The sequence below is a fragment of the Diospyros lotus genome, chromosome 5 (assembly GCF_014633365.1).
Source record: "Diospyros lotus cultivar Yz01 chromosome 5, ASM1463336v1, whole genome shotgun sequence".
Classification (NCBI taxonomy): domain Eukaryota; kingdom Viridiplantae; phylum Streptophyta; class Magnoliopsida; order Ericales; family Ebenaceae; genus Diospyros; species Diospyros lotus.
Window position 1 is genome coordinate 8,481,385 of NC_068342.1, and position 20,685 is coordinate 8,502,069.

The window sequence follows — 20,685 nt, forward strand, 5'->3', positions numbered from 1 at the left end:
GGTTGAATATAATCATATCTGGATTAAAGAGAAATCAACTCTAACAAGTTAACAATGAGACCAGTTGTAATACCCCATATTCGTATGAGGATGCCACATAATTTTTGATGAGTTTAGAATACCGAAAAATTGATTTTATAGCAATTTCAGGTACCGAATCAATTGCAGGGAATGCCTCGGAGTAAAATTGTCTAAAGAAAATTATATGGTCTCGACGAGCGTTCCGAGATAAGATTTATGGTATTGAAAGAAATCGGATCGGGAACAATTTTCGGTATAGCTAAAATACAGCTGTCATTTAGGCTGTAAAACCGAATCGTTGTAGAAAACTCCCGAAAAATCAACGGAAGCCTAGGGGGGCTCCGGTTTTGCATAACGAGCAACCCTTCAGTGGTTTCAGGATGAAACGACAGTCCGATAAGGACATTGGGGCAAAATCATCTATATCAAGTAAAATTTAAGTTATTAATTGTGAATTTTTGGTATTAAAATGCAAGTTTAATCGGTGTTTGAGGACATGGTTGCAATAAGAAAATTACCCAAGTAATATTATGATAAAATTGGATTTTAATATATAATTTCTCTTGATTTAAAGTATAATATATAATTATATATATATATGTATTTATATGTATGTGTGGCTGTGGGCGTGGATGGCCAAGCCTCTGTGAAACTGCAATGGCCAATATTGGAAGCTAGATTTGAGGAAGAGAAAAGATTTGAGAAGGAAGCATTAAATGTGATCTATGTGAGCGTAATGAGGCCATGCCTCTGCAAAAAAATTTATGGCCGAGATTCACGCAAATTGGAAGTAAATGGCAGCGAGATTTGTGGATTCTTTCTGATATGCGTGGCAGGCAAGCATGCAACAGTATATATATATATATATATATATTGGAGAGCAGCCGTGGCTGCCTATAAATAGGCAAGAGAATCGGCCGATTGAGAGGCAAGCAAATGAGAGATCGAGAGAGAGAGGGGGGGAGAGATTGGAAGAGAGCTCGTGAGGGAGAGCGCTGGAGCCGAGGGGGCCGCTCAGAATGGCCAAAGTCGGCCATGGCAGCAGCAGCGAAGCTGCTGTTCGGCAGCCATGGCCGACGACCAGCAAGCATGGCGGAGGTTCGAGGCGAGATGCAGCTCGCTGATGGTGGCGCGGTGGTCGTCGGAGGCTACGGAAGCTTGAGACGCGGCCGAAAGTAGCTGAGCCGCGGCCATGGCGGCCATGGCCGCAAGCTCCAGCAGCCAACGCGAGCAGAGGAAGAAGAGAAGGAAGGGAAGAAGAAGAAGAAGAAGAAAGGAGAAGGAAGAAGAAGAAGAAGAAGAAGAAAGGAGAAGGAAGAAGAAGAAGAAGAAGAAGAAGAAGAAGAAAGAAAAAGAAAGAAGAAAGAAAAGAGGAAAGAGAGAGTTGCAGGTTGCAGGCGGGCGCGGGAGGAAGAAGCAGAGGAAGAAGAAGAGAGGGAGAAAGAAGAAAAAGAAAAGAAAAAAAAAGAAAAGAAAAGAAAATAGAAAAAATGATGGGAAAATTCTAGAAAAATCGTGAAAAATAGGAAATTATGTTTCGGTGACATCCCGGAGATTTTGGTGAGAAAAAATGGAGAAAAAATGGCTCGGGCACGCTTTTCGAATATTGCACGCAAATCGAGGAAATCGGAGATGCTAAGTTAAGGTGAGTAAAATTCTCTAGAAAATTTTATAAATTTTAAAATATTATTTTATGAATTTTCTTAGTGAAATATTTGAGAAAATATTCTTAGAAATATTTAAATTATCGAGGAAAAATAGGAAGAAATAGAGAGAAAATTAAAGAAAATGCCAAAAATTATGGAAAAATAGGATTTAATATTTATTCAAATACTTATGGTGATTAGGATGCTTTGAGGTCAAAGTTGAGGTGTCTGATGCGAATTTTGAGGTTAGCACGCAAATCGAGGCAAGGCACGAATTTCGAGGTAACCCGATAAACTCTAAAAGGTAAGTGGTACTTCCTTGATAATGATTTCATCATATTGACATGCCCTGATATGTATCCATCACGTAGACTGCATACATGATTATGAAATGCATAAATACACGTTGATGTCATCGATCACACGCATATGAGGCCGTAGGGGGTACGAACTGGCACCGCTGCCTTACCAAGGGTGCACCCATACACCCCGGCTTCGAAAGAGGTGGCCGCTAAAATGGTAGGTAGCATGAGGGGTGCAGTTGACACCTACGATGAAAGACATTGCATACACTCATGACATAGCATTATGTACCCTTACTTAGATGGTTCATCATCTAACTTGGGTTCGCCCCTGGAACATTCAACGTTCCAGTCGGGACTTGCAGAGATGATTCCGAGAATGGTGATATGTAGTGGCGCGAGACGTCGAGAGGCGAGTAAATGTACCATGTTATGTTGTAATATGAGTAGTTTAAGAATTATGTACATTGCATTTATTGTAGACGCTTATGAATCAACTTTGTAATGAATGTCATGTCTAGTTATTATATGAGCAGGTTCGATTCAGCTTCCTCTTTGTATTTATTTTCTAGTATAGATATCTCGCACTAGATAAGGTCTTAGGGAATTTCAGGATAATGTAAAGATATAAAAAAAAAAAAAAAAAATAGACCAAATTTCCTAAGGCATAACATGCCCTGAAGAAGTGGGCTGTTACAGTTGGTATCAGAGCTTAAGATTATTAGAAGCCCTAACTGACTCGGATGTAGTTGATATTGGAGTTAAATCATATTTGAAGATTAGGAAATATCAATTTGAAGACTTAAGGGTATCCGGTATTGATGGAAGCAGTTAGTAGGAACCCCAAGTGGAGGCTTAGGGAAAAGAGACAAGGGTTCGTAAGACGAAATCCCTATTTAGGAGATTCAGGGATTGTCGGTTGAAGGCTTAGAGGTTACTGGATTTCAGTGTTGAGTAGTGGAAGTGCATGTCTAGGCAAGTTCTGGCTAAGGAAAGACTTGGTATTTAAATGTGTCCATTTGTGACCCACCTCTCTTTCCTAGGAACTTACCTGGTGTACTATTCACGTATAAACACTATTCCTATTCTCGGTGAAATGTAAAAGCCTCGTGGAAAGCTAATACAATGACCTAGCTATTGAAGTTAGAAGCCGATAATATGATTCGGGTATAAGGTTGACTCGGTAATCATGATTATGGATCCGAGAGATTTAGAGACTGTTGATTTGAGGTCATTAGTCAAAATCATTACGAGAAATGATAGGATAACTGTGGTTATCGAATCATGGATGATTAGTCTGACGTGACATGGCCTAGCTAAAGAGTTAGGATCAAATGATAAATATTTTGTGAGGATCATTTAGTGTCTTGGTAATGAGATGTAAAGATCAGGGATCCAACGGATTAGGTCAAGCAAGAGGCCAAAGATGGTCAATGATGGCGTATGAGTTGTGTCAATTAATCAGTGATAGTGGTGCAACCGATGTGACTCACAGAAAAGGGGATAAGGAACTCTAGCAAGCGTAACGATACTACTGGTTTGGTGTTCGTAGTAACAGATCTGGATCTAGGGACCCACGTGCAGATGGTTGAGGAATGGCTTGCGATATGGTACGGGAAGCCCGTCGATCGAAGCATCATGTCAGACTACCTGGGAGACGATCAGATGATGAAAATCTAGAACAGCCCAGTAGGGTCTGTACCTTGTATGGAGTTTAAGTCCCAATGGTCTGGGATGCAATGTGTGCCACTAGCTGTGATTAATCGAGGTCAGAAACCTAGGGAGTCAACCCGAAATGAATATGAATCGAGTGTCGTATTTAAAATTGTATCGGGATTTGCAATCATCTTGGGAGTGGGTGACATGACGAACAGTGCAAGGCTCGAGGAATAGAATACATCGGTATCTAGTATGACAATAGGGTCATGAATGGTCGTGTGCCGATAGTCAGCTGGATCTAAAGATCGAAATGTGAGAGTCAATGAAATTCTCGGTAAACGAGACTATGACCAGTTCAAGGCCTTGGCGATAAATAGTGAGATAGCAACATTGGTTCGAGTAAAGTTCGGGTATCAAAAAAAAAAAAAAAAAAGAAAGAGTTTCTTAATAGGTCGTAACAACCGTAAAGGAATGATAAGGAGACCTAGTCAATAGAGGTTGTGATTACGGTTCGGTGTGCCAAGTGGGCTTAAGGATTCGAAAGTCTGTAAAAGAAGATTCGCGAATAAGTTATGCCTTGTGCATCAGTATGTGGACCTAAATCATTATTTGAGCTTTAAAGTATCATTCGGTAAAGAGTTCTTGCAAGTTTAAGATTCAGTTGTTTTTAATTGAAACCAGGTAACGTGATCTAAATAGAGATCTTCAAAGAGAATTTCCTAAGGATTGGAGTACCATGGGAGATGTAGGTACTTACCCACTCCAGTTAGCAGGATGGTTACGGACAGATGTCTTTGAGAGCCTTTGGCATGCTTGAGAGAAACAAGTAATGGAAAATGTGCCAGGATGTCAAATTACAGTAGGAAATGTCGCGTTCTTAATAGATTAAAATCTATTGGAGATCTAGAATTTTCGATTTTGAAGAATAAAGGTCCTGTTAGGTTAGACGATTAGTCTGAGATAGCCCTGGTTGGCAATTCGAGGATGTGTAGCTGGGCGATGATTAAAATGATGCCAGTGAGTGTAAAAAAAAAAAAAAAATGCCAGGAGAATATTCTTAGAAGGTTTTTCGGATTTATTTTTGATGATAGATCACTACAAGAAAAATCAGTTTTAGTGACGGGTTTTGTGACGGGGATGCTCCCGTCACTAATTTGTGACGGGTTTAGTGATGGAAAGCCGTCACTAAAGTGGTTTAGTGACGGTCTGAAATTACCGTCACAAAATTGTGACGGGATATCTATTTCCGTCTCAAATCAGTGACGGGATAGTGTATCCCGTCACAAAATAGTGACGAAAAATAATCTCCCGTCGCAAATCAGTGACGGGAGCGAGGTTTCCCGTCGCAGAACTGCGACGGGACTGATGTTCCGTCGCAGTTCTGCGACGGGACTGACGCCCCGTCACAGTTCTGCGACGGGACTGACGCCCCGTCACAGAATTGCGACGGGACATGTCAATCCCGTCACAGTTCTGCGACGGGGACTGACGCCCCGTCGCAGAACTGCGACGGGACTTGTCAGTCCCCGTTACAGTTTTGCGACGGGACTGACACCCCGTCACAGTTCTGTGACGGGGACTGACACCCCGTCACAGTTCTGTGACGGGGACTGACATCCCGTCACAATCGTTCCTTTAAAATAACCCCCGCCCGCCTTTCCCTCCCACTCTTCCTCCACACCTTTGAACGACCCCCCATCCCTTTCTCTCACTGTCTCGATTTTTCTTCTTCTTCACAGTTTCCTTGGTTCTTCTTCTTCTTCTTCACAGTCTCTTTGTCTCCTTGGTTCATCACAGTCTTCTTGGTTCTTCTTCTTCTTCAGTTATCTTCGGTGCTCTCAAGCTAAGTATTTTATGTTTTTTATTTTGTTTTAGTTTTAATTATATTCTGTTAGTTTAAGTATAATTTATTTGTGTTAGTTTAGTTGTAGTTATTTTATTTTTGTGTTAGTTTATTTGTAGTTATTATTTTTGTGTTAGTTTAGCAGTTTATTTTTATATTAATTAGTTTAGTTTTAGTTTAATTGTTTATATTATTTGTAATGCTTAATTAAATAATTAAACTACAACTAATTAATTATTTAGTTATTTTGATATGTAATAATTGGACTAGGAAACTCGTGCATGTGTAAATAATGTTTATTTTTTTATTTTTAAGTTTAGATATATTTTTAATGAAAAATATTGTAATTTTAAATAAAATACGTAAAAAATTATATACTAAAAATAAACTTACTATTTAAGAAAACATATATTTTAAGAAACTTAATATTTTCTAAAAATATTAAGTTTATATACTAAAAATATTTTCTTAATATTTTAAGTTTATATACTAAAAATATATACTAAAAATTATTTATTTAATATTATTTTTTTTTATATTTAAGAATATTTGTGACGGGTACTCCCGTCGCAGATCTGTGACAGGGGTACTACCCGTCACAGATTGTTTGTTTTAATTATTTTTTTTATTTTAAGAGTGTTTGTGACGGGTAGTGCCCGTCACAAATCTGTGACGGGGCAGTACTTCCCGTCACAGATCTGTGACGGCTTGTCATATCCGTCACAAATTTGTGACAGACAGTTCCCCGTCACAGATTTGTGACGGGAATCCCTGTCACAAATCTGTGACGGGCAGTACTTCCCCATCACAGATCTGTGACGGGCACTATTTCACCATCACAGATTTGTGACGGGCAGCACTTCCCCCGTCACAGATCTGTGACGGGTGGAACTGCCCCGTCACAGATCTGTGACGGGTACTACTGCCCCGTCACAGATCTGTGACGGGTGTCCCATCACAAATCTGTGACGGAATTGCTATCCCGTCACAGATCTGCGACGGGTAGCACTCACCCCGTCACTAAAATTCTGTCACGCCCCCTTTAGTGACGGATTTTACCCCGTCACTAAACCCGTCACAGAAAAATTTAGTGATGGATTTTATGTTTTTAGTGACGGATTTTTCCGTCACTAAAACTGATTTTTTTTGTAGTGGATTGAGGTTATTAGATGCCTAGCTATGAGTGATTTGATTGAGGACGTAAATTATCGGGGTTTGAAATTGGTGATAATTAAGAATTAATATCTTTACCTCGGACTTGATGAATTATTAAACAACTACAAGAGGCTAGGATAATTACGATTGATGTGCGACTGAGGAATGAGGCAATAGAGTCATGATTTGATGATTTGACCAAGTACCGTCTGCATTAAAGACGCTTTAGTGATTGTGTTTATCAAGGATATATTGGTGTACTCCTCAGATAGAGAGACGCATGAGAAACATTGAGGATAATGTTAGGGAACGACGCGATAGATGTTGAGACTGAGATTTGCTTGCTAGGTCATGAGCCAATCGAGAAAGAAATGATGAGAGCATGAGGCTCTGTGAAGTCAAGGTCGAGGATTGAAAGTTCCAAAAAGTCAGATAACTCAGTAGGTTTTGAGAGATGAGCCAAATGTTGAGTAGAGGTTGGTTCAAGCAAAGGTCGGTAACTTGAGTATGTAGCTCCGAGAAAGGATCGAGCATGATTAAAGTTAGTTGACATAAAAAAAGAGTAATTTGAGGATTAAATGATTGATGATATAAAATGTTATTTGAGGATCACTTCGAAAAGTTCGAGGAGTTATTTAAGTTATGGATATATGGATAAATAGGTATAAGTTTGGCGACCAAGTAACGAAGGAACAAGCATGCAAGGATATTAGTATTGCTAAACTTAAAAGACAACGTTAAATTTTGATCAAAGTTTTGGAGATAGATAGAATCTATTAACAAAGATTTCTTGAAGTTACATTACATGATTAGAAGATGATTGTAGTCAATTGTCAGAAACTTGAGGTTATATCAGGTGATGAATTCCTATGAATGAGAAAATAACAGTTATAAGAAATTTCGTATAAGGATCAAGCAATGATTAGGTTTGATATGACCTAAACTAAGGCATAACTAGTTTCAAGAATAGGTGATAATGTATAACTGTGATGTTTTTGGATCCAAGGGTTCGTGAAAACGTTTGATAATAATAAAAAAAAAAAAATTCTTTAAGGATCAGTGGATAAAAATTAAGATGTATCGAGATCAGGGACTTTTGTACTAAGGTTGGGAGACTATCAAAGCATAATTGATTAGTATAAGAGAATTAATCGGTAATTAGGAAAGTGTCGTGATATCGAATGGATGACTTAGTGAAAAGTAGATTGAAAATTGATGATATGAGAGTTGTAAGCTCATTATGATGATGTGAGTACCAACTTAGATAGGAGCTCGAGCGGAGATTCTTGGCCCAAGGACCGAGTTATGCGATTATGATTTTTGGAAAGTGAAATTCGAAAGGTATGCGTGGTTGCCAAGTGTACTGGTTGATGAGCATGGTTAACACAAGGGTTTAGATTTTGATATGTGCATTGGCATTCACGAGTTTCGAGTAAGATTTTCTCTAGTTATTTGATCAGTTAAGTGTTGATTTCGATGATGAAATTTTGAGATTTAGAATATGTGGCAAATTTCGAGGACGAAATTTTTGTAAGGAGGGGAGAATGTAATACCCCATGTTCGTATGAGGATGCCACGTAATTTTTGATGAGTTTAGAATACCGAAAAATTGATTTTATAGCAATTTCAGGTACCGAATCAATTGCAGGGAATGCCTCGGAGTAAAATTGTCTAAAGAAAATTATATGGTCTCGACGAGCGTTCCGAGATAAGATTTATGGTATTGAAAGAAATCGGATCGGGAACAATTTTCGGTACAGCTAAAATACAGCTGTCATTTAGGCTGTAAAACCGAATCGTTGTAGAAGACTCCCGAAAAATCAACGGAAGCCTAGGGGGGCTCCGGTTTTGCATAACGAGCAACCCTTCAGTGGTTTCAGGATGAAACGACAGTCCGGTAAGGACATTGGGGCAAAATCATCTATATCAAGTAAAATTTAAGTTATTAATTGTGAATTTTTGGTATTAAAATGCAAGTTTAATCGGTGTTTGAGGACATGGTTGCAATAAGAAAATTACCCAAGTAATATTATGATAAAATTGGGTTTTAATATATAATTTCTCTTGATTTAAAGTATAATATATAATTATATATATATATGTATTTATATGTATGTGTGGCTGTGGGCGTGGATGGCCAAGCCTCTGTGAAACTGCAATGGCCAATATTGGAAGCTAGATTTGAGGAAGAGAAAAGATTTGAGAAGGAAGCATTAAATGTGATCTATGTGAGCGTAATGAGGCCATGCCTCTGCAAAAAAATTTATGGCCGAGATTCACGCAAATTGGAAGTAAATGGCAGCGAGATTTGTGGATTCTTTCTGATATGCGTGGCAGGCAAGCATGCAACAGTATATATATATATATATATATATATTGGAGAGCAGCCGTGGCTGCCTATAAATAGGCAAGAGAATCGGCCGATTGAGAGGCAAGCAAATGAGAGATCGAGAGAGAGAGGGGGGGAGAGATTGGAAGAGAGCTCGTGAGGGAGAGCGCTGGAGCCGAGGGGGCCGCTCAGAATGGCCAAAGTCGGCCATGGCAGCAGCAGCGAAGCTGCTGTTCGGCAGCCATGGCCGACGACCAGCAAGCATGGCGGAGGTTCGAGGCGAGATGCAGCTCGCTGATGGTGGCGCGGTGGTCGTCGGAGGCTACGGAAGCTTGAGACGCGGCCGAAAGTAGCTGAGCCGCGGCCATGGCGGCCATGGCCGCAAGCTCCAGCAGCCAACGCGAGCAGAGGAAGAAGAGAAGGAAGGGAAGAAGAAGAAGAAGAAGAAAGGAGAAGGAAGAAGAAGAAGAAGAAGAAGAAGAAGAAGAAGAAGAAAGAAAAAGAAAGAAGAAAGAAAAGAGGAAAGAGAGAGTTGCAGGTTGCAGGCGGGCGCGGGAGGAAGAAGCAGAGGAAGAAGAAGAGAGGGAGAAAGAAGAAAAAGAAAAGAAAAAAAAAGAAAAGAAAAGAAAGAAAAGAAAAGAAAATAGAAAAAATGATGGGAAAATTCTAGAAAAATCGTGAAAAATAGGAAATTATGTTTCGATGACATCCCGGAGATTTTGGTGAGAAAAAACGGCTCGGGCACGCTTTTCGAATATTGCACGCAAATCGAGGAAATCGGAGATGCTAAGTTAAGGTGAGTAAAATTCTCTAGAAAATTTCATAAATTTTAAAATATTATTTTATGAATTTTCGTAGTGAAATATTTGAGAAAATATTCTTAGAAATATTTAAATTATCGAGGAAAAATAGGAAGAAATAGAGAGAAAATTAAAGAAAATGCCAAAAATTATGGAAAAATAGGATTTAATATTTATTCAAATACTTATGGTGATTAGGATGCTTTGAGGTCAAAGTTGAGGTGTCTGATGCGAATTTTGAGGTTAGCATGCAAATCGAGGCAAGGCACGAATTTCGAGGTAACCCGATAAACTCTAAAAGGTAAGTGGTACTTCCTTGATAATGATTTCATCATATTGACATGCCCTGATATGTATCCATCACGTAGACTGCATACATGATTATGAAATGCATAAATACACGTTGATGTCATCGATCACACGCATATGAGGCCGTAGGGGGTACGAACTGGCACCGCTGCCTTACCAAGGGTGCACCCATACACCCCGGCTTCGAAAGAGGTGGCCGCTAAAATGGTAGGTAGCATGAGGGGTGCAGTTGACACCTACGATGAAAGACATTGCATACACTCATGACATAGCATTATGTACCCTTACTTAGATGGTTCATCATCTAACTTGGGTTCGCCCCTAGAACATTCAACGTTCCAGTCGGGACTTGCAGAGATGATTCCGAGAATGGTGATATGTAGTGGCGCGAGACGTCGAGAGGCGAGTAAATGTACCATGTTATGTTGTAATATGAGTAGTTTAAGAATTATGTACATTGCATTTATTGTAGACGCTTATGAATCAACTTTGTAATGAATGTCATGTCTAGTTATTATATGAGCAGGTTCGATTCAGCTTCCGCTTTGTATTTATTTTCTAGTATAGATATCTCGCACTAGATAAGGTCTTAGGGAATTTCAGGATAATGTAAAGATATAAAAAAAAAAAAAAATAGACCAAATTTCCTAAGGCATAACACGCCCTGAAGAAGTGGGCTGTTACACCAGTACAAAGAGAAAGAGAGAAAGAAATCATAGAAAAGATATCAATATAATATTACCTCAAAAAGTTTGTATTTTATCAAGAACTAAAACCCCTATATTTATAGAGAAAAATTAGAGTTGTAGAAGTACAATAGTTACTCATCCATAATTAATAATTTACAACAATCTCATGATTTTAAAATAATTGCTCATTGTAACGACCCGTTGGTGGGTCTAGGAGTTATTAATATTTTGTGTATGAGCATTGGGAATTTTACCCCTATTAAATTAAATGTGAGAAATATTTTATGTGGCAAATGTATGTAAATAAATTATGTGTTAAATTAATGAATTGGGTTGCCCATTTGTGCCTAAGCCCATGTATTAGTGGGTTGTGTTTTAATTAAATGGGATTGATATTGATTGGGACCTAGAATGGAAATGGGTCACTTGGAACTTGACTATTGAAATGGGTTTTGAGCCCATGTGTTTGAAGTGGTATGTATTAATGAAATAAATGGAAATCATATGGATTGGGCTTTAAAAATTGGTTAGGCCCATGTGAAATTTTGTTGTATTAAATGAAGTTATAAAGTTGGCCCATCGGGCCAAGTATGTGTTGAATTATTGATTTGGGCTCAACCCCAATTGCAAATTATGTTTTAAGTTAAATGAAAATAAGGAAGAAATAAGAAAAAGGCAAAATGTCCAAAGTAGGTTTATATGTTGATGTTGTGTAAGAAAAAGAAAATAGTAAAACGGTAATTGGCATAATGGGTTGAATAAAGAAAGGAGAAAAGAAATGAAAAAAAAAAGAAGAAGAAGAAGCAAAATGGCAAAATTGGGCATGAGATATTTTGTGTTGTGTGTATATGAGGGCATTTTGGTAACTTTCAAGGGGAGAGTGGTTGGCAGCCCACTTCTCCACATCTTTCTCTCCATGCCTTCATGCTTCTTCTTCATTCTTCTTCTTCTCCAAGTGGAAGCTTCTCCTTCTTCTATTCTTCTTCTTTTTCTCCTTCCATTTATCTCCTTGTTTGGAGCTTCAAGAAGTGGGGATGTTGACTTCATCAGAAGGCTTTTCTTCTCTTCAATTTTCTTTAACGAGACAAGTTCTTCTTGCATCCTTTTATCAAGTTGTGAAAGTTTTCTATTGTTCCTTTCCTTTCATGCAACTCCACATTCTCACCGGTTTTAATGTATAAGAATACGACCTTGTGTGCCTCATTTTCTTGCTAAAAATCATTTTTGAAGAAGTTTGAAAATTTTTCTATTTTTCTCCAAAAACTGGTGGGTTTTCCATTTGAGATGGTTTTGGGGTCCCTTTTGAAGTCTCCATGGGGTATATTTCATCCCATTTTTCTTTCATAAAATGACATTGTGGGTTAGGAAGGTAGAATGAGAGTTTTTAGGTGATTGATGTCCATTTTGTGTGTTTTTGGTGGGTTTCTGGTGAGTTTTTTTCGTTTTCAGCCAAGTCGACTCGTTTGGGAGGTCAAGTCAACTTGATTTTGGGTGAGTCGACTTGACTTGCCCTCAAGTTGACTTGGCTGCAACTTGACTACATTGCGCATACTTCGCTATTTTGCCCATAACTTTTGATGTAGAAGTGGGAATTCACTACAAGAAAAACAGAATTTAGTGACGAAAAAATCTGTCGCTAAAACATCAAAATCCGTCGCTAAAAAATTTAGCGACGGGCATCTTCCCATCGCTAAAAATGGCGTCGCTAAAATTTAGTGACGGGGAAAATCAGCGATGAAAATTTCCATCGCTGATTAAAAAATAAAAAATAAAATTTATTTAAAAAATTAAATATTATTTTAGCGACGAAAATCATTCCGTCACTAAATAGCGACGGAAAACTTTTCGTCGCCAATGCACAATAAAAATTAGAATATTTAAAAAATTAAAATAAATTATAATTAACGACGGAAACAATTATGTCACTAACTTTAATTTTAAAAAAATTAATAGTAGCTTGCGCTTGGATGCGCACGCTGCTGCCTTGTAGCGCCACATGGCGCCGCCTTGAAAAGCCATGTGTAGCGCTGGGATAATTTCCCAGTGCATTCCTTCTTCCCTTCCTCAATTTCGATCCCCGATCACCCGCGCACGTGTGCGCGCGCACAACCGTCCGAGCTGTGAGCTTCCTTATGATATACACTGCATATATTAACTATGTACTATACCTAGCTAAAATTACAACATTTTAATTTTATTTTAAATTAAGTTTTAAATTTTAAATCTTTTAAATTCATAAATTAAAACTTAAAAAATAAATATTGTAAATTTTAACTCAACTAATATACCACTTAAATGTTGTAATTAATTTATCTCTTAAATATTTAAGTTTTATTTAATTAAAAATTAGTTTAATACAAATTTGTTATTATAAATTTTACAATATCATATCAATTTACATATTTTTGGTTTGTAAATAAAATACATAAAATATGCATTTAATACATTTTAATATTTTCTTAATCTTTGTTTAATACATAATAAATAAATTTTATTTTTTTAATTTATTTTTTTCATTTGTAACGACTGGCTAAAATTTTTAATTATTAATTTATTTTTTAATTATTTAATGATTTTATATTTAATTCAAATTTATTTTATTATTATTTATTTAATTTTTTTATTAATTGACGATGGAATATTCCGTCGCTAAATATATTTAATTTAATTAAATAACAAATATAAAATTTAGTGACAAGTAACTTCCGTCGCTAAAAAATAAAAATAAATTAAATTAAAAATACAAAATTCAGTGATAGGGCAACACCCGTCGCTAAAAAATAAAAATAAAAATAATAAAAAAATATAAATTTCACAACGGGAGCACACTCGTCACTAAAAAATAAAAAATTAAAATCAAAAATTCGGCGACGGGGCAATACCCGTAGTTAAAAAATAAAAATAAAAAAAATATAAATTTAGCGACGGGGGCACACCCGTCGCTAAAAAATAAAAATTGAAAATTCAGCGACGGGGCAACACTCTTCACTAAAAAATAAAAATAAAAAATAAAAAATTAGCGACAGGGGCACACCCGTCGCTAAAAAATAAAAAATAAAAATAAAAAATTCAACGACGAGGTAACCCCGTCGCTAAAAAATAAAAAATAAATTAAATAAAAATACAAAATTTAGCGAAGGGGTAACCCCATCGCTAAAAAATAAAAATAAAATAATTTTTTTAATTATTTAGCGACGGAATATTCTGTCGCTAATTCCATCGCTAAATTTTAAAAAAATAAAAAATTTGGCGACAGAATATTTCATCACAAATCCAAATTTTCGTCTCTAATTAGCAACGAAAAAAATTTGTCTCTAAATCCGTCACTAAATTACAGATTTTTTGTAGTGATTGAGATCCGTTTGAAGAATAATAAACTAGACTTTGAAGGATTCGATTTGATATATAATATCATATATTTTGGTTATGGTTTGAGTTGGTTAAGACTTTTCTTAATCCAAATCATGTAAGATTGTTAAAGCAAATTATTTTTAAATGCTTCCTTTGATATCCCTCAATCCTCTAAAATGATTGAATGTGGTTGAAGACACCTATACATATATACATGGGATTCATGTGATAATAGCGTAAATGAATTGCATGAGGAAGCATGATAATCATTTGGGAAGTTAATAAGAAATGTTCTTGATTGGTATGTCCATGGAGTCTCATGGGTGATGCATTGCTAACATTATATGAATAATTGCACTTAAATGATAGGGTTGCCATAAATGGATGTGAATGAAGTTATATGCATGATCATGATGTGATGTGGCCTAAAATCCTAGCGAGTGATTTTAGGCCTACCATTGTGAAGTTGTGAAGATGCTTGAATGTCTATGCATACGTGTGTATATATATATTGCCTTAGCGCACCTATTATTTTGTGTGAAAGAAAGTAAGTGGATATCCTCAAGGCATGTCATGGCAAGAAAGGCAGTTTGTCCGCAAGGAAAGAAATGTGAAAAAGGCAGTTCGTCTGCAAGAAAAAAATAGAGATATCCTACCAAGGCGGCTCGCCCGCATTTGTTTCTGGTATGTGTATCATGTACTTTCTTATGCTAAGGATTATGTTGATTAAGTGTGTTACACTATGGCATCAAGTGTTGGAATGCTACTTGTTGTAATTGTGTTTGCGGTTGTGTTACATTGCATTGCGTAATCATATTTCAAAGGTAATGTATCCACAAAAGAGCGGTGTGTTCACAAAATGGCAGTGTGTCCGCATTATTTTTGTGCTATAAGCTATGTTGATAAAATGGCTTTGTGCTATGGTCTAAGTGGGTGAATGTTATTTCCCATGGTAAAATGTGTGAATTTTTTAACAAGAAAAGAAAGCATGACATATATAAATTGAATCACGTACGGTTAATGAAGAAGGCATGGATTGGTGTGTCATTTATGCTTGATGCTTGGGATAAGTCTGGTAATATCTAGTTTTTGTTATTTTTATACACTTGTCAAGCCTTATGAATCACTTTGAAAAATGTGTTATAATGAAATGTAATAAATTATAATTTCTTGGAAGATGATGTTGTCAAGTGTGAAAGTCATAAACTCAATTGAGATTTAGTGGTTGGGTAGTGAGTTTCCCTTGGCTCTTTGTTATTCATGTTTTCGTATATTAATCTTGTCGTAATTTCTTTTTGATATATGCTTGTTGAGCCTTGTGGCTCACCCTTGTTTTTTTTGTAATTCTAGGGAAAAAGAAAAATAATTATTTGGGGCGAGTTTTGGATAGATGTGTACAGAGATGTCCTAGTCTCAAAGATCCATGAGTGTAGTTTGAGGGCATGATTAGAGGGTTTAATTTTGCATTTAAAGTCTTCATGCCCATTTTATTATGAAAATGTATGGGTGGTAAGCTCTATATGATAATGTAAAGAATGATATAATATTTATTTTGACTCCTATTGATAATGAGCAAATATTTATATATATACATATCGTATATGTATGTATATACATATCTACAAAATATATATATTCACATATAAATATATGTCTATACATGCAGTAAAATATTTTAACGAAAAAACATATGCAAGTATTTGTTATTAATGAATGAAAATAAAATATTTTATAATTAATATGTAATTAAAAAAAATAGTCCAAATGACACAAGTGGTGTCATTCGAAATTCTCCCATTTTTAAGTCGAAATCCATTACGAATTTAGACTAAATTTAAATATTTCTATAAAATAATAGTCAAGTATTGGATTTGAGATTTCAAATTACAAATCATAGATAATGGGGTTAAATGATCACATCCAAACACAACTTTATGTAAGCAAGCAATTGATTTGGTACTTGAATTATTTTTTATTTTTAAAAATACTCGTTATATTTAGAAAAATTCCATTTGTGATGGAACTTCTTTTTTTTTAATGGAAACTTACAATCTCCAAATCGAAATAAACTTTACCTTACTGTTTTGGTTCTCACCATCTAAGTCCAATGGTCGATTCCAATAATCTTGCAACTTCTATGGAATTTACTTTTGTGAAGCGTATTTGAGATCCAAGGCGATAGATCAATTTTGGACTTCTTTTCTTTGGGGTGATTCCTTAATTCACTTTTAAAGAAAGGCTTTACCTGGGCAATGTGAAAAATACTTCATATTTTTATAGATCCATTATTACTCTTCCTTGAGTATTGGGTGATACCTTAGCATGAGCTAATGGCATGGGGTTTTAATTAGCTATTCTTTTTCTCTTGGGACTATAAAGGTGAAATTCCTCACCTTAAGGGCTCTTTGCAGTTCAGCCCGATGATTTCTGCAAGAGATGTAAATCACGGAACCCAGTAGTGAGAATCGAACACAAAACCTGTGACCACCTATATAGTAGCTAGAATCCCGAGTTCTTGAGACCATCACATATACGGTCTCAACCGCTGGGCTATGCCCATGGGGGCGCTATTCTTCTTCTCTATTGTTTGGCAATATATAGCAACATTGGTGTATTGTTTTTTTTTTTTTTTGGCTCTTTAGCAATGAATTATATAAGGAGAGATTATAACTTATAGATCAAGGCTAAAATTATTATTGCTTAACCTTCAAGGACAACACAAACATAATACATGAGAAGTGTATTGTTTTTTTTTTTTTTTTTGGCTCTTTAGCAATGAATTATATAAGGAGAGATTATAACTTATAGATCAAGGCCAAAATTATTATTGCTTAACCTTCAAGGACAACACAAACATAATACATGAGAAGAGAATTGCTCACACAATTACATTATAAAAATTTATTAATACAACTCAATATTAGAGTGAAGATTTATTAGAACACGCTGATCTTCAACTTATTGATAACATGACAAAACTAACCAACACACCAAATGAAATCACTTCAGGTCTTTGAATCATTCAACTTATTAATGAAGTAGGAATTTCTTGTACCAAGCTGAAGACTTTTTCAGGCATCTTTTAACTCCATTTTGATAATCTACATAAATGAGACCATATCTGAGAGTGAAACCAGAACTCCATTCCCAAGTGTCAAGAAGAGACCAAGCCATGAAACCCTTCACATCAACACCATCACTGCAGGCATAAAATATAAAATGAAATCTTCGTGAAATTCCTATTTTACTTATGTTAAAAAAAAAAAAAAAAAGCTCAAGTGGGGTATATGCATAAAAAATTACTACTTTAATTAAGAGTTGTTGAACTAGGAATGATACAACACTATAATGAAATATCTTCTATATGTTAATTTATAGGGTTTAGAACTCACTCAATAGCCTCCTTGAGAGCCAAAAGATGGGTACGGTATTACTCTACCCTTTCTGGATCCTTGATACAGATCTTTTCTGAATCTTTGATATCTTTTTGAATTATTTCGTTCTTATCACCTAACCCTGAAAATGATGAAAATCAAATATAAATATATTTAATTTGGAAGATGTCAACAAGCGATATATATGAGCAAGATAATTATTTTCTTACCATTTTCTGTAATGTACATTCTTGGACTCTTGTAATGGTTTTTAGTATAATTCAATATTTTTTTAAGTCCTTCTGGTACGTTATACGTATTTCCAAGCTGCAAGTCATTTATCATAAGTTGATTACAAAACAAAAACTAATATTAGTTATGAAAGGCGAATTGAAAGTAAATCATCATCATATTGTTATTAGTATGTAAATATACCGGTTTACCAATAGGCTTTCCATCTTTCTCACCTATAAACGATAAATACAAATGAATTAGAACTTTTCAATAGATTTAGGTCCATTCAGTTGCAATGTAGCATCAAACCTTTTAAAAAACAAATATACTTACTTGTCAAAATAGCCAAATCATCAGTTGAAAAGCTAAGATGGGCAGGTTTACCATGATGGAGCACATGAACCGCATAGTTTGAGCTATAATAGTTTAGGGCAATGAAGTCGTAAGACCCTATCAACAACATAGTTTCTGAATCATTGAATTTTGGTAACCTTTGTGGCACAAGATCTTTCATGATTTGCGGATAGTCGCCGTAAACCAATGGATGAATAAACCTATAAAAGTTGAAGACTTTTTATCTTAGTGACAATTTCTAAACACCTCGATATAGTCTTAAATCAAAGATTACTTTTTGGCATTTTGATCTATATTTTCAACTCACCATCCATACACAAAGTCAAGTGCACGATTGGCTGCTTTTTCGTCTACGGACTTGTTAGTGTAAGGATACATCCAACCGGCAACCAAAGTTATTCCTATTTCTCCTTTTTGGGACTCCTGCAAGTCAAGTCACGAAAGATGAACACTCGTAATGTATATTATAAACTGAAGAATCAGAAAATTAAAAATCTCACTTGGTATTTCTCCATGTACACTTTGGCTGCTTTTGCATGAGCAATAAGCATATTATGACCAACTATGTAAGGTTCTGTTGCAGAATTCCCAGCTGGGCAAATGTTATTTCTCCATGCAGAACATCGTCCCGGTGCCATGGCACCCAAGTCATAACCCATCAAAATGTAAACATATGGCTCGTTAAAGGTTATCCAATGCTTGACCTTACCACCAAATTCCTTGAAACAAAATTCTGCATAGTCCTTGAAGTCATCCCTGCCCATCAAAATATATCCATTTTGTTTTACTAAAGTCATTAAGTTTTCTGGCTAGATATATATATATAATCATGTAGAAAAATAATGTATATATTTATATGTATATTCCTCAAAAATCACGTGTAGTGCTCACTTTAAAGAGTGTGTGTGCGTGTGTGTACGCATGATGTCCGATATTGAAATATTTACTTACGTAATGTTGGGATTCAAAAAGCCTTCATATTCTTTTTCTAAGGCTTGCCGAAGGTCAAAATGAAAAAGTGTGACAAAAGGTTGAATACCTATATGCGTATTTTCACCAAGGAAAACCAAAATGAGGCAGTACTTAGTTGTTTAAGTAATTTTGTAAAGAATAATCATACAAAAAAAGAGAGAAGAGATTATATATAGAAAGAACCATTTGCAAGAAGCTCATCGATGAGACTCTTATAGAAGTCAACTCCTGTCTTGTTCACTCCTCCGCTTACCCTACCACCTGAGCAAACAAATCATCATTTAATCTAATAATGAAAAACACAAATTGGATATAGGATACGAAATAAAAATAGATAAAAAATGCTTGTGTATATAAATAAAAGTACATTTTTTTAAAAATAAATTATATACATCTTGTAGAAAAATTTAAATTTTATTAAAAAAAATTATAGGTTAGGTCTTTGGCCCTTGCGCAAAGCGAGGATCGAACTTGCAACCTACCGGCCGGATTGACACCAGCATATTGTTCATCCAACCACCTATGTCATGAGGGCTTATTAAAAAGAAACTTACTGGGTAATACTCTCGCCCAAGAAATGGAAAATCTGAAAACATTCATCCCAATGTCTTTCATTAGTTTCACATCCTCCTGCCACATTAATTTTTAGACTGTCAAAGATTGTTCAAAATAAAACAAACATTTTAATCTAAGTAGAAAGAGGTTGCCGCAAATGATAAATAAAAATGATGTATAACCGTTGATTACGGTATAATAAATATATATATTATTTTTAATTTAAAACATTCCAATTAATTGATAATAAATGTATCCTATTTTTGCAATATTCAATCAATTATTAATTTTTTTTTTTGATATTTTTGGCATTTTGAATATTTTAACTATCACTGTTTAACAAGAGAAATGATTTATACAAGTTTGAAACCTTAAAAGGTCTTAGTAAAACTTAGGGGTGGAATTAGTGTATTTTATCATTTTTAAAGTTCAACCCAATTATCTTTTTCAAAAGTTTTAAACCGAATAAAACTATTCACAACTCTAAATTGAGGAATACTAAAAAATATTTATATCATATTTAAGTTATAAATAATTTAACAAATATTTATAGTCACACCTTGTAGTGTCTAAGGAAGTCGTCAGCCACATCAGCATTGCTACCATCTGCTATTTTAGCTGCAACATATTATTATATACAATATTTAGAAACTAAAAGGATCATCATAAATGTTTTTTTAATTAATAAAAAATATAATTATTATTAGACGAGTGTATTCTTAAAATAACACACTCATAATAATCAAGAAATTACTCACACTAATAAGTACAGAAAAGTCTTTTTAGAGATCAAAAATCTTTTTAGAGATCCTAAATCTCATAAAAATTTGAACCCTTGTATAAAGAACTATATTAATTTCTTTATACTAGAGGCCAACCTCACTAATTACAAAGAGCTAATTTTACTTGCACTAAAGAAACACGTTTATCATCCAATTTATATTTACAACTTAATTTTCTTTCTTGCGTCAAAGGAAGTAAAACATTCGATCGAATGCCATTGCCAGCCTTTTTTTTTATGTGAAATGATTCAATGGAGCCTAGCTAGCAGATGACCTCATAGCATTAAGGCTTAGTAATTAATGATAACAT

At 35.3% G+C, this 20,685-nt stretch overlaps 1 protein-coding gene across 1 annotated transcript in view; it reads right to left on the reverse strand.

Annotated features, from left to right (window-relative positions):
* Window positions 1–17,126: 17,126 nt before the first annotated feature.
* The window catches only part of LOC127801565 (furcatin hydrolase-like), an 85,373-nt gene continuing 81,814 nt past the window's right edge, over window positions 17,127–20,685 (reverse strand). Inside the window, exons 8-13 of the mRNA XM_052336807.1 lie at window positions 18,374–18,489; window positions 18,046–18,266; window positions 17,914–17,945; window positions 17,709–17,805; window positions 17,497–17,620; window positions 17,127–17,303 (exon numbers count right to left, since the gene is read on the reverse strand). Of these exons, the coding sequence (XP_052192767.1) occupies window positions 17,535–17,620; window positions 17,709–17,805; window positions 17,914–17,945; window positions 18,046–18,266; window positions 18,374–18,489 (552 nt within the window). The 3' untranslated portion in view covers window positions 17,127–17,303; window positions 17,497–17,534. The remainder of the gene's footprint in view (window positions 17,304–17,496; window positions 17,621–17,708; window positions 17,806–17,913; window positions 17,946–18,045; window positions 18,267–18,373; window positions 18,490–20,685) is intronic.